Raw genomic sequence first — 13,960 nt, forward strand, 5'->3', positions numbered from 1 at the left:
TAGATAACTGAACTCTGCATCCAAATATTCTTCCGATACAATACAGGCAGAGTTTATCTGTGCCAAGAGAAAAATCACATTTCATAGTAAGGGTATAGCAGGCAGCTTGGTGGTCCCCCAGATACAACACTATCCAAATGCTACTAATGGTGTAGCTTTTTATCTCCAAAATATTGTTTGTTTGTTTTAAAAGCTGTCTTTCTTGATTGAAAGCCATCAAGCACTCAGTGAAATAAGGGGGGGGGAAAGGGGTTACTAGACTGTTGCAGTTTCCTTGTTTTCTTCTATTTAACCAACAAAAAGAACAAATTCTTTAATACAATAAATAATACATGCTTGGATATCCATCTGTCTTGGGTTTTAGTGAGCATTTCTCTGTGATACTGAGCACCTGCTACAGTTCACACATCTGCTGCTGCTGCTGTCGTTATGTAATGAACTCGAAAAAATGTCTAAACCTCCATCAGTTCCTAGCTTAAAGTAGTTCTGTGGAAGCAGACACTTCTCTTTAAGGACTTCTAATGTCTGCTGGTCTATCCCATCCACCATCGTAATGAGACGCAAGCCCTGCAAGTGCTACTCTGTCCCTGCTGCTTATGGTCTTCATCTTCTGTTGCTGGAGTGATTATGCCAGCTAGAGGTAGATGGGAACTGAAGCCAGAATCTGCTGGTGGGAGCATGCCAGGCAATGCATCGCTCATTCGTTCCCCAGGAGCTGACCCAACTTACAGAACTCAGTGGTGGAACTGTTATTTCTCATCGTGTTACAAATCACCACTGTCTTTTGTGTCAGTAAAGTGAAATGCAGAAAATATGTGGCACGTTTCACCACTCAGTTCTCTTATTTCACATTCCAGTCTTGACGCATTTTTGAAGGACCGCAGAAATGTGTAGTTTAAAACCTGTCTAGTAAACTTCCTTGATCCTGAGGCATACGCTTTGAATTTAAGTAACTTTCTTTTTTCCGTTGCCCTTTGGAACAGTTTCCTTTTCCTACTTGGCTCAAACAATTTTCAAGTCAAGACAGCAGCAACAGCACGTTCCATCCTGTGATGCAGATTGTGAGTCGGGGCCTTTGGGACCTCTGTGCTGACTGGATGAAATTACATGTGCCCTCAGGCCATTGCTGGAATGGTTGGCAACGCTTGCGGTACCGTACAGTACCCTGAATTTCTGCTGTTGAGAGACAGCACAGGAACCCTGTTACTTTCCAGGCAAAGAGCAGAATTGCACACCCTCCCCTAGATCATGGCATACAGCACAGAGATTAGAAGAGCTTTTTATAGGCTTTCTCTAATAAACAGTCCCAGACCACTATGAAATAAGTCACTCTTAAACCCTTTTTTATGTATTAGATGTTAATTCCCTAAAGAGAAGAACAGATTTACATGGGAGTAAACCACAAGGCTTAGCTAGGGCAAGTACTCAAGAACTTACAGTCCTGAGATCACTCCAGTGGCCGAGTCTCTGCAGAAAATCTCCACTTTCGTGCCGAGCCTCACGCTGGTTGTGATACGTGCCTCATAGACCTGTGAAAGCATCCAGAGCCCAGAATAAATGAGCACGCAAAAGCCAGAAGCTCTGGAAAAACAGCCTTTTCGTGTGTTACTGGGCATTAAGACCAGGGAGCACTGGCAGTGCCTCAGGGCATTCAGTCTGTAAGAATGAGAGTTATAATGTCAGTCCTTCACACTGACAAGTCTGTAAATATAGAAGAAAAATACATGTGCAAGTATGCATCTACTTCTTGGTATACGCAGTCTAAGAAGAATTTGCAGAGTGTTGAATCCCGTGCTATCCTTCCCTACTATACTTTTATTTGTTACTTACATCACATTTTCCACTGTGGCCAGTATAACATATCTGAAGAATAAAATGAATTTTTAAGGCTCGATGCCTTAAAATTCTTGGCATTGCCTGAATATTACCTGCCTTTGACACTATGAGAATACATTTTAGGATATTATAGTTTTGGAGGATTAAGATCTGTCAAGATCTTACTTTATAATGAGATGTACAGGTAAGGATCTCTCTTGATGCTTTTTCCAGCAGTGCATAGAGCAAGGTTACTGCTTTCTACCTTGAGGTATTTTTAGTTTCAAAGTGCAAAGCAGCCCACTGTGTGATTTTGGAGGGATAGGGTTCAGGTTGAACAGGGCATTCTTATTAGTGGTGGAAGGAATGCTAAGGTACAATTATTTTTTAACATGCCACGTATAAGTGAACATACCACAAAACAAAAGACAACGTGCATTTGCATCCTCTCATTTTAGGTCAAGGAAAAGTGTTGACTACTTCAGACCAGCGTGTTCTCCATTGCAAAGCAGCATGGTGAAGAAGAAGATGGCTCCTCTTGAAATAATTATCATGAAGAAATCTACCTCAGTATCTCACACTTTATTATTGCCGGCATGTTTTTTAAGCTAAGGGGTTTGTGTTTTAAAGCATGGTAGAAAACAAATGTATATTCAATAACATGAAATCAGGCTGTGCACAGGCAAATGCCATTCACTTCTGTGGTCTAAACACTCATATGCAGTAGTTGGTCACACTGTAATCCACAGCAGAGACTCTTAGGCCTGGGCCAAATAAATTTATCCCTGCACAGCTGTTCCAGACCCCCTATGATTCATCACAGAACTAGTTCCGTACCTCATTTTCTATGCTGATCCAACCAGCTAGATTAGCTCAAAATGATCTTAGCCATCATACATAGCAGAGGAATTCCTTCTAATTAAACCTTGAGCAACAGTTTTGATAACCTGTTTTTCCTTAGTATTTTTCACAGTTTGACAGATCATGTTATTACTCTCTAGCCCAGGTTTCCTGGGAAACAAAGCATCTCCTTACTCTTCCAATCCTTCCAGGGAAATGAAGCCAAATTAAAACATTTTATGGGCGTTCATTACATTTTATCCTAGGCAGTTCATGGACCTATCAACGTCAACTGCCCAGAATGCACTTACTGCTTGATGGGTGGCAGAAACAACTAAATTTGCTTTTTGTAACAGTCACTTCTTGTCCAGGGACAACATCAACCAGGGCCAAAGTTTCCTTTCTGGGCAGTGGTTTGTTTCATCTCAGGTCAAGGAAACACTCCACTTCTGAGAACTGAATGTTGCTATGGCAAAAATGCGTGAAAGGTGCCCTCACAAACACACAAGCCCACTCCAGCTTCTAGTATATATGTTTGTCTGCTTTGATTTTCTGGAGGGGAGCGCATTCTTTTAAGTTAAAGGTGACAGCAGGTAGTTCAGCTGTGATATGGAACCTTACTTCTGTTCTTCCTTTGGCTAGGGAGAATATAGTGGGAACGTTCCTTCGGAACACCCGCAATCGCGCCTAGGAGGCTGCGCGTGCTGTGATTGTTCACGTGAGCCTGCAAACTATGTCATCATCAGTCTTTCTGCAGACATGCCCCGTTCACTGAACTCACACACGGGACGGTCATTTGTATAATAATTAAGGACCATTCACCTGCACCTTGCAGAGGAACCTGCCTTGGTAGGAAGAGCTGCTGAATCAAAGTGGAAGTGTGCAACTCACGTAATTGGAAAGCTATCTGAGTAGAGAGAAATCAGGCCCAAAGAGCAGAAGGAATATGCGAAGAGAGTGTATTAACTGGTAACTGGCTGAATGCCTCTCATTTGTTTAGCGGAGAGCTGGGAAGGGACTCAAAAAGCCAAACTGGGACTGAGCGCTGCTTACTAGGAGAGAACAGAAAAGAAAAGAAGGTATTCTTCTATCCTCATTCCCATTTTGACCATTAAGGGGAGATGCTAGAAATAATACCTGGATCATGCCGGCTGTAGAAATTAAGTAGTTTACAGGATACTGTGATTTTATACACTTGCAATGTTTTCTCTGAATAGCAGCTTTCAAGAGATAGGCCAGGATTTGAATCACGGCAACTTCTGGATACCTCTGAAAAGAGAAAACCCAGCCAGTGTAGTTGTCAGGGGATCCAACCGTAGTTCTCAACCGTATAAGCTTTGCAGACTGATCTGTCATGCAAGTTCCTGATGCAAAGCAAGTAAATATATTTAAAAAAAAATTAAAAAGCGTGGAAGGAAACAAAGGAGCAGACTGTTTGCTCAGACAGTTGGAGAAGCACAGTCTCTTCTGACCTCCTTTGTAGTCCCGGGAGCAATTCCTGAGCTGCGTTCTGAGACAGAGGCAGCGTTGCCAGGCCCAGCATTCCGGCAATTACTCAGTGGAAATGGAAACAGCAACACAGATGCCAACGGTATGATGCAAGTTTCATTGTCCCTGTCAGAATGAGAGGCCATTATGGTTTCTGGGCTGTTTGCTTGGAATATAAAGTCAGTTGTAGTTCTATGTAAATTACACATTTAAGCCAGGAAATAAGATTATTTTTTTTAAGGGCGCTCCTCCTCATTCCTTGGCCTGTGCTTCTCTGAAGGGCTATTTTGGACCTTGAACGGGGAATTTGAGCTTAGCGTGCATAGAAATAGCTGAGAAACAGGAAACCTGGACAATCCTCTGCAGAGCTAAGAAGCATGCATATGAATGTTTTGCTGTTCATAAAGCATAAAACTAGAATAATTGTAGGCGCATGCTTAGGAAACAGTTGAACACCAGAAAGAAATAACAATATTGTGCCCTCCTAATCTCTTAAAGGTCAATGGGTTAGCAGAGAACAATTTGGAAGACAATGAAAAACAGAGGAGGAGTAGGTCAGACCTGGAAGGAGAATAGTAAAATTCAGGCCCGTAGGGATATATTTTAAATGTTTTAATTCTGAAGTCAGTTTAGGGATGATCTTTATGGGATTAAAAACTCAGGCTTTCCTCTAGTAATTGAAATTAAACAGCACTTGCTCAAGCAAGGATAGTTTCTTATCCGTCATTACGAATAAAAATGATAACGTATGTTTAGCAGTATCTAAATAGCTAGTGCTACAGTTGGATAACACTTCTTTCAAAAGTTTCCCAGCATGCTCTGTAATGAGAAAATAACCTAAACCAAATGGTCTTCGCCCCAGGATCTGCATAATTGTAAATCTAACTGCAAAGAAATTTCTAGGTTAGAAATCTGTTACAAATATCCATATGCTTGTTTCATCTACGATATACTATGTCAGAACCTATGGGGCTCTAATAGAAGGCTCTTTAATATATTAAGCAATACAATCCATAGATTTTGAACCGGGACATCTTCAAGATGGAAATAAAAGGTCAGTCTTGACAGCAAATATGACTAACTAGCACAGGTCGTGAAATAATGGTGTGAATTGTCTACCAACTGAATGCTTACTTCACAATTCAATAATCCTGTTGACAAAAATATTATGAGTCCTTTCTTGCCTTAATTAGACTGATTTGTTCCATATTAATCACCTCTGTAGTTTTTCTCAAAAATCTCTTAATGGATAGAAAACCCAGAAATCACAAACATTGTTATAATAAATGTCAGGGTTGCACAGCCACTGATGAGCGAAGAAAAGCAGAGAACGTGGAGCGGAATAGGAGAGGTTGGTACTTGCAGAGCAATCCATACGTTGCATTTGAGGTACAGATCTACACATCTGGAGCGAGGCAGCTGCCCGACTCCGTCGTTACCGTGTAACACGTAACCACAAGAACACCAGGAGGGCAAAGGGTTTCGAACCAGATATCCTTTTCCTCTCTTTTGCCGGCCTTCTATTTCTTCTGCCCCCACCCCCCTGGCTCTCGTTCCCGGCTCTGCAGAGCTCCGCGGACCCTGGGACACGCGCCGTGGGAGCCAGCAGAGGGCGCTGCCGCACGCAAAATGCGTGGAGAGGCCGGACCCCACCTGGGTGGAACAGAGGGGCAGGTGGGGCTGCCCACTCCCGAATCGCCATGTCTGCTTTGCAGCTGGCATCGGTTCCGAAGGGAGAGCTGCAGAGACGGTCGGCTTCTGTCCTACACCGCGTCCCGGCCATGCAGGGACTGGGGACCCCACTCGGGGTCGCATCCGAGGCTCAGATCCTGGGAGGAGTGAGGGGCGTGAGCCTGAGCTGGCAGCAACATAGAGAGCAGAAGAAATCTAGTCCTGCAACCCGGACTTTCATAGTTCTTTCGGATATCTTCTGACATCCCATAACATCGCTGGCTGTCAGCACAGCTCGCGGTTATTTGACCTCACCATGCATGACTATTCGTGCGGGCACCGCAGGAGGAAGCTGTAAAGTGCTTCCTAGAGAAACTGAGAGCTACGTGGTGAAAAGCAGCATGGTGAAATTCAGGTGGGTATTGAACTCCTACCCAGCTGACAGGGTCACCAGGGAAGGCTGGGGAAAAAGGGCAAGATATAGACCCCACACGTTCCCTGCCACTAACTCTGACTAGTTTGCGTCATCTTCATTTGTACCTTCTCTAGAGTGACTGTGCAATCATTCGATTAAATGTGCTCTCCTGCCTAAATTGGTTTTCAGTGGTGATTAAGGTAGCACCCATCGAATCTAGTCAGGAAACAGCTCTCCCCTCCAAAGTACAGGGGGCCTGTCCCTGCAGCTGCTCCCCATATATTCGCTCAGATTCTCCCTTGGACCTCCTGAATCTGTTTTACCATCATCAGCTCACAATGAGCTCCGGTTCAAAAAAAAAAAAAACCCAAACCCAGTACTTTTCTGAAAGAACACATTTAATTTTAATCCTGGTTAGCTCTAGCCAAAATAAAGGCACCAAGAAGAACCAAGATCTTCCTCCTCTTGACTGCGTGCACGTACAGTAACTATCCCTGCCATGAAGAGCACACACACACTGAGTAGATGAGACAAACCAGGGCTCACAGGTTAAGTCAATGGCCCTGGATCATGCAGGTAGATATACGGCAGAGTTCAGGACAGATAGTGTGACCCTCCCACCACCCAGGTCATTGTCCAGCCAGTAAAGTCGTGGATAGTAATTTAGGCAGAGATGCCTTCTGCTTTCCACTGTTGCTTACTTGTCTGTCTCCTAGATTATAAGGTTTTATCGACAGCTAAATTAAACCCCAAATGTAAATTTAATTTGTTGCCCTCGGAACCTGGATTGCAATTTGCAGCAATAGAAATTTGTAAATAGTGTTCACTCAAATCCAGATTTTTGGTTTTAAATTGCAGGAAAAAAGAAAAATTAAAAAAAAGATCATTCTCTTCATGGCTCCCTGTTATTGAAAACTCCCTGTAACTCCTAGGAACAGACTTCGCTAGATATGGATAGTGAGGAGTCTAAAATTCCTGCCCAGAGCTCTGTGAGAAATTAAGGAGCTCTAAAGGACAGTTTTTGAAAGATGATCTTTTGATCTGCTTTGAGGAAGAAGAGACAATTCTGTGTTACAGAACCTCTACAAGGACTTGGGCTTAAGAGGCTTAGTGAGAGGAATGGGACCAAGCCTGAAGTTCACAGCTAACATTTTGTGCATGGACTGTTTGCTGGCCCCCTTGCCGTAGTCCTGGGAACACATTTTAGGGAAAGAATGATGCAGAAGCAACTAAATCACCATTTCTGAAATGCTTTTCAGAAAAAATAATCACAAAAAGATTGAATCAAGTCCACATCAAGTGATCTCATGCTTCCTGAATACAGTCAAGAGCTAGACAAGAGATTAGGCTCGTCACCGTGACTGACTTTCTTCTGGAAGCAATGGAATATTAACGTAAATGTATCTGCAACAACAAACGACCAGAAAAGCCCAGCCCACATAGAGTAGAATATCAAACTGCTGCCGCTATTCGCAATACCAGTCGAAACTACTAGCTGGAAAAAGCGAACCTTCCTGATACGTTTAACATCAGTTCAACTGGATTTCATTCACTGCAAGAATTATGTAGCAAGGAGACCTACTGCTTATGAAGGCTGAATGCTCCATTTCTAAACTTTCAGAGGAAATTAGAATGAAAATTACTAGAGAGGAAGTTTTTTAAAAAGTCTTTCATCAGGCTTCTCTATTTTGCCATCATAAGCCAGTGCAAAACTGCTCCCTCTTTTAGATTTTTTTATTGCTTGAAATGTATCAGGGGAAAATGAGTTTTCTCCTACTGTTTGATACATCTTATTGTCATTATTTTGTCTATTCAACTGTATTCATGTTTTTGTTATTTTAGAAGGAATACATTGGACCTGGTAGGTCAATACCATTTAGCACAGCATCACTCTGAAGCAAAAAAGGGAATTTGCAGGGTTTTGCTTTGTGTCATAAGGTAGGTTGAATGTTTCTTTAAAAAAAAAACTAATAAAGTATATTTCCTTGCAAATGAAACAAGAGATTCTTAATAAAACTCTGTTGTTGCAATTCAAATGAACTATTTGGGATGATTTTCCCAAAATGCTGCCAGGCTTTAAAGCAGCTGAAAATAAACAGCAAAGTGAGTGTAAAATAGAAACTACCTTCAACATCCTTCAGTATTACTGGATCATTAGATGAATGTAATTTGCATTCGAAGTAACAAGACCCAGGCACCTTTTCCGATGCCTTTCTGCACGGTTTCCATACACACCTTGGGAAAAATTGATTCTAAATGTGAAAACAATCTGGATAGGTAAAACCATACAAATATTTTAATACAGCACAAACCAGGAAGTAACTGCTTTATTTGTTCAAGATTGAGAGGAAACATTTAACATAGAAACCCCTCTTTTCAGGCGACTCTCCCTTACCTTGTGCTCCCTTGCAGGCAGCTGCAGACTTGCTGAAGACTGTGAAAGAAAACAGCAGCTGAAAAAGATTGTAAAAGGAGAAAGATCTGAACTTTTGACAACAGAGTTGACATTTTTGGTCACATATTGAGAACAAAAGTGGAAGTATCAGTGATCGGAAAATGAACTTTAGGGGCCCTTAGTTTATGAGTGTGAGTGAAAACAGTTGTACAGAGAACAGCCCTTTCCCTGCTGCCCTCGGACTTCACACATCAAATTCTCGATCTCTCTTATAATTTTGTGGGCATGCATTCCGACATCTGCAAAAGTTAAATGTCTAATTTAAAGTCTTGGCCTGAGGCACATGCCCCGCCCAGAAGGCCGAGAGGAAGAAAGGGTGACAGGGCCTGCCGCGGGCACCCGGCGGCCGCCGAGCCGGGCCGGGCCGGGCCGGGCCGGGCCGGGCCGGGCCGGGCGCTGCCGCCTTCGTTCACACGGCAGAGCCACAGGCCGCCCGAGAGCCGCCCGGGTAGGACGGCCAGACCACCCACCCCCCTCCCCGGAGGGCGGCTGCCTTGCGCCCGACCGCCTCGCACCGCGCCGCCGGGAAACACCGTCGTGCAGGCAGCGGGCCCGGGCGGCGGGCAGCGGGCCCAGCCCCTCAGGGCAGGGCCGCCCCCGGGAGCCGCTCTGGGCACCAAGCCCGGCCCGCCCGCTCCTCGGAGCGCCGTTCCTGCCGCCTCCCGGGGCGGGTCCAGGTCGGCGGGGCCACCCGGGCAGCGCCGGCCCGGCCCCGGCCCGCCCCTCGCCGCGCCCAGCCCTGCACCTGCCTCCCGGCACCGCCCCGCTGCCCGCCCCGCGCGGAGCCGCCGGCGAGTCGGGCCGAGCCGCTTCGGGAGCTGCTGCCGGAGCCGGCGGCCGCCATGGGCACGGTGCGCGGGGGAATGCGCTGCATCAAAATCCTGCTGTTCATCTTCAACCTGACCTTCTGGGTGAGCGCCGGGCGGAGCGGGGCGGGGCGGGGCCGGGCGGAGCCGTGTGGAGTCGTGCCGAGCCGTGCCGCTTGCCGCACCTGCCGCGGGCGCTCCCGGGTCCCGGCCGCGGTCAGTCCCGCGTGGAGGCGGCCGGTCCGGCCCGACCCCCGTGGCAGCGCTGGGCCCCGGCGTGCGCGGGCGGGGACCCCGGGGCAGAGCGCGGGCGGCAGGCTGCGGCCGGGGGGGGGCCGGGGTGTCCGGCGGCAGGGGCGAGCCGGGAGGAGGAGGAGGAGGAGGAGGTGGAGGTGGTGCGCGGGTCCCTCGGAGGAGCGCTGCAGGACAGGCCACCTGAGCTGGCGCTGCGAGAGTGCCCTACCAGTGCTCTCGACTTCTACTCGATACGGCTCTTCACGGGAAAACGCGGGCTTCATATAAGATGACATTGCTGGGAAAAGCCGACATCTTTCTTAAGGGATAATTTAAAGTAGTGACCATTTCCCCAACAAGCATAAAATTTCAAACAGGAGGCTGAGAGGTTCTCCCAGCATCTCATGCAGCATATTGCAGTGCAACACTTCTTCACAGCATCCTGATGCTTTTTAATAATGTAATTTCAAATAGCGAGCCAACAGCTGCTACTTTTACAAGTTCATCCTAAGAGAAAGTCCTTGCATCATATTGCACTTACTTTGCTGAAAGCTACCCTAATGTGGCAATGAATAGTATCTACTGCAGAACCCTCAAGAGATTTTGGGAATGCTATGCCCGTTCTCTCCTCTTTGCATCTTTCTAATACTCTCACTGTTCCATAGCACAATTGAATTCAAGTTTTCTTTTTTCTTTCACTTTCCTTCATGCTGTGTTCTCCCTTCCAGTAGCTTTCCAGTTTTTCAGACTGGAAAACAATTAGCAATGTTATCTTCTCAAATGTCTTTTTCTTTCTTTCCGATTCACTGTGGGTTTGTTTTTTTTTTTTTTTAAAGGAAGTCACAAAATAATCCTGTTCAGCCTCTCTGGAGCAAGCAGTTTTGGGCTTTTGTCTCCTTTATGCTTGAAACACAGTTAAGCCAAATGCTTTTCCCTCTTGGTGACAGCACTGCAAGCTCCGGGTACACAGTGCTGCTGTGCTCGAGCTGTAGGAGCAGAGTGATGTTGCCCAGCTGCAGCTGCAAGTCAGTAGAAGGACAAAGCTTTGCGTTATGTTGTTTCACAAAAGTGACAATTACTGTGTTTTGTTATCTGCCTTTTCACCGAGATGGAAGGAACCATCTCCTCAGCTGGACTGGGGGCATTCATCTCAAACACATCCAAACTACCAGGGATGCTTAGAAGCCTGGACTGACTCGAGCGGGCTCCTGCTGTGCTCCGGCAGTCCAAAGGCTGAGCCCGTGCCTGCAAGCAGGGAGGTTCAAACGCTATGACCAGGGTGGCAGGGGAGCCTCACGCTCTGTGCTGTGCCGCTTCGGTGAGGAAAGCTGTGATCCCAAGCTCTTCAGCCATGTGCTTCCCTGCTTGCTTTGCTTGCTGTGGCTGTGCCAGATGAATCAAGTGCTGGGCAATGCGGGACAGATTAAAAAAGCACCGTGCCAGGCTGCCAAGGATATGGTAAGCAGCGGGCGTTCTGTGAACCTCGTTCAGGTTGCACAGTTGCTACGGAGCGAGGCTCTGGGCCTCCATCAGAACAATAGCAGAGCATCGTGCCTGGTCCTGCAGGATGCTGAAGCTGCCTGCCAGGATGTACACCATTGCCTGGTAGGCTTATAAACGTGTCTGGCATGCAGTGAGTCTGAGGCCACTGTCTATAGATCTTTCCCCTCAAACAACATGCCCTGACATTCCTTTTTGATCTAGTCTAATTCACATTAAAGGAATTTTTCCCATGCATTTCACAGCATCCATCACTTGTTTGTAAGCCATTTCTGTAATCCAAGGTATTGTACGCTGCAATAATCCTTTTACCTTCTGGTTCTGAAAAGAGGGTCCCATGGTGATTTACAGAAAAATGCCCTGTCATAATTGGTCCAAACACAATTAACTTCAGCACATCCCTAAGAAGAATACAACCCTCTCTTTCTGGTAAGCCTCCAAACAGAACCCTTCCTACAACTGAGCAGCAGCAGCAATTCTGAAATGGCAGATGGTCTCCTGTAGTTTGGTATGATGATTTAGAGGTCCAGCTGGTCTCTCTACACTATCATATATCCTGTGACACTGGAGCTGAACCTGTGACACATACAGGGGAAGGGGGCACCTCTCAGCCCAAAAGGCTGTTATTTAGTCCCAAAACAGCTAGGAAAGTTGAAAAAAAAGTCAATTAAGTTACTTGTGTCCTAAAATTTTGGTGCGTGTCAAGCCAGCAGGGCTTAACTCCTGATCACACGGCACTTCTCCATAAGGTGCTTTTCCTACAGTAACACCATCGTGACTGCAGACTCGGGCCCTGAGTGGCCTCCTGCATACCGCCCAACTTCAGTGCGGTTCTGAGGGTTAGGAAGGAGGGCAGAATGTTCTTCGTTGGTTTTGCAGCCTGTCTGTTGTTCTCACCGGCACTCACTTCCCTTTCACACGCACCCCCCCACCCCACTACGTTCTCCATTGCAATTCAAGCCAAGTTTTGATGAGTAAAAGAGCCAGCTTAGAAGGTTTGAAAGCCACTAGTAAGTTCAGAAGCACCGCTACATTGAAGAGCAGAAAGAAAGAAAAAGAAAAAGAAAGAAGTACATTGCACTACAATAGGAATTCATTGTTATCAAACACTGGCAAGTGCTTCCTGAATTTTCTGACAGTGCAATCCTGAGCTGTGGGATTTCAAGAAAGCCTATGGTGCCAGTGACACCTCTTTGATGCTCTCCAGCCAATTGTTACTAAAGTATTGACCGGTCTGTTTATCTTCCAGCTGGCAGGATTGGCTGTCATTGCCTTTGGTCTATGGCTGCGGTTTGGTGGGGTTATGGCAGACTTTGCTTCAGACAAAAAGTCTCCAGAGTATTTCTTCATGGGTAAGTTAAAGTGCCTGTGATGACAGTAGCCTTTAGAAGGCTAAAGGTTTCATCCTGCACGTGCATTGAATTATACGAAAGCCGACAATTCCTGGTCTGAACTACACAAAACTGGACATTCTGGTGTTGTGTGTCATGTGCATGATGGCTTTCGTCCTTTCTCTGCTTGGCATCAACTTCCTTAGGCCTAACTGAACTCTTCTCTCAGATTGGATCCAATCCTCACGTATCCTAAATGAGTTGTGCTAGTACTGTCGGAATAGAAGTTGAGATGGGTCAGACACTCCTGGAACATGGGGCTCACCAATATATCCTTCCAGAGTTTTCTGTGCAGCTGCTAGCCAACAAAACAGTGTCACTTCTGAATGTTTCTAATACCAGTGCAGCAGTATAACTTTCGCTCACCAGTTCTCCCTGTGTCTGCACGCAGAGGCCCTCAGAACAAATCCTTCCACAGCTGAAAAGTAAAATTACAGAGTGTTCGGTCATCTCAAGAACTGTTTGTCCAACCTCAGCAGGAATCAACTAGTTCCCCAAGCCAACAGGATTGGTATTGTTCATATCTAATTTTAGGCATTTAAGATATATTTTTTTCTCCCTAGGATTTCCACTTGGGTTTTCTGGAAATGCCAGTTGTGTTACATATCTACAGACATCCCTAAACGGCAGCTGTCTAGGACTGCCAGCAACTGCATTTCTCTCTCCATTGGCAATTGTAACATGCCTTTACAGCAGAAGAGTCAGAATTTTTTTCTGTTTTAATATATCACCCCTGGAGATGGACTCACTCAATAAAATCCAATTTGTGCAAACACTTTTGCCATCTACAAATGCCAAGTGTGAATGAATACCCAGTCTGGCCTTGTCCATCAAGCCACTCTAACAGGGTGGCCAGGAATGGGAGGTGACCCAAGATGTCCTGTAGCAGTCAGTTACCCATCACAGAAATATTGCCTGGGCTGTGCAGTTACTTTAAACCTAACCCCAAGCTGCTTTAATATATGCAACCACGCTGGAGCTGACTGTATAGTACTGTGGGAATAGAGGGGTGGAATGTTATATCCAGCAAAGTTTCTGTGGGAGTTCATGAGGCTGAATAAAACCGTTCAGATGAAAATTTGATTTGGGCCTGAGGGGTTACTGTAAAATACCCTGTAGCACCTCCACCAACACAGCCAGGAAGTATGGTTTACTTTTTCTCTTACATCTGAGCTGCTATGTCAGCAGCATACTAGATCACCAACTTCATTTCCAGATCCAGGTTATACCTGCTGAATTTCCTATGTTGTATCTTGGAACTGTTCCCTGCCTCATCCACTTATGTTTGATCGAGGAGATTCAACAAGATGGAAGGCTGTTCTGGCCTTCAAAATCAAGTACTGTT

At 45.8% G+C, this 13,960-nt stretch overlaps 1 protein-coding gene and 1 long non-coding RNA gene across 3 annotated transcripts in view; one reads left to right on the forward strand and one right to left on the reverse strand.

Moving 5' to 3' along the window:
* On the reverse strand, positions 1 to 9,797 carry LOC129196264 (uncharacterized). The gene is made up of 4 exons (XR_008574127.1): positions 9,589 to 9,797; positions 8,625 to 8,682; positions 1,438 to 1,529; positions 1 to 57 (listed from the first exon to the last, which is right to left on the reverse strand). It is a non-coding gene; the product is annotated as an uncharacterized LOC129196264 (long non-coding RNA).
* Positions 8,691 to 13,960, forward strand: part of TSPAN2 (tetraspanin 2) — a 27,342-nt gene continuing 22,072 nt past the window's right edge. Inside the window, exons 1-2 of one of the 2 annotated variants that reach the window (XM_054803446.1) lie at positions 8,704 to 9,595; positions 12,474 to 12,576. In XM_054803446.1, the coding sequence (XP_054659421.1) occupies positions 9,527 to 9,595; positions 12,474 to 12,576 (172 nt within the window). In that variant the 5' untranslated portion in view covers positions 8,704 to 9,526. Of the gene's footprint in view, positions 9,596 to 12,473; positions 12,577 to 13,960 lie in introns of both variants that reach the window. The other variant, XM_054803445.1, reaches the window with a different exon arrangement.

The sequence above is a fragment of the Grus americana genome, chromosome 25 (assembly GCF_028858705.1).
Source record: "Grus americana isolate bGruAme1 chromosome 25, bGruAme1.mat, whole genome shotgun sequence".
NCBI lineage: Eukaryota > Metazoa > Chordata > Aves > Gruiformes > Gruidae > Grus > Grus americana.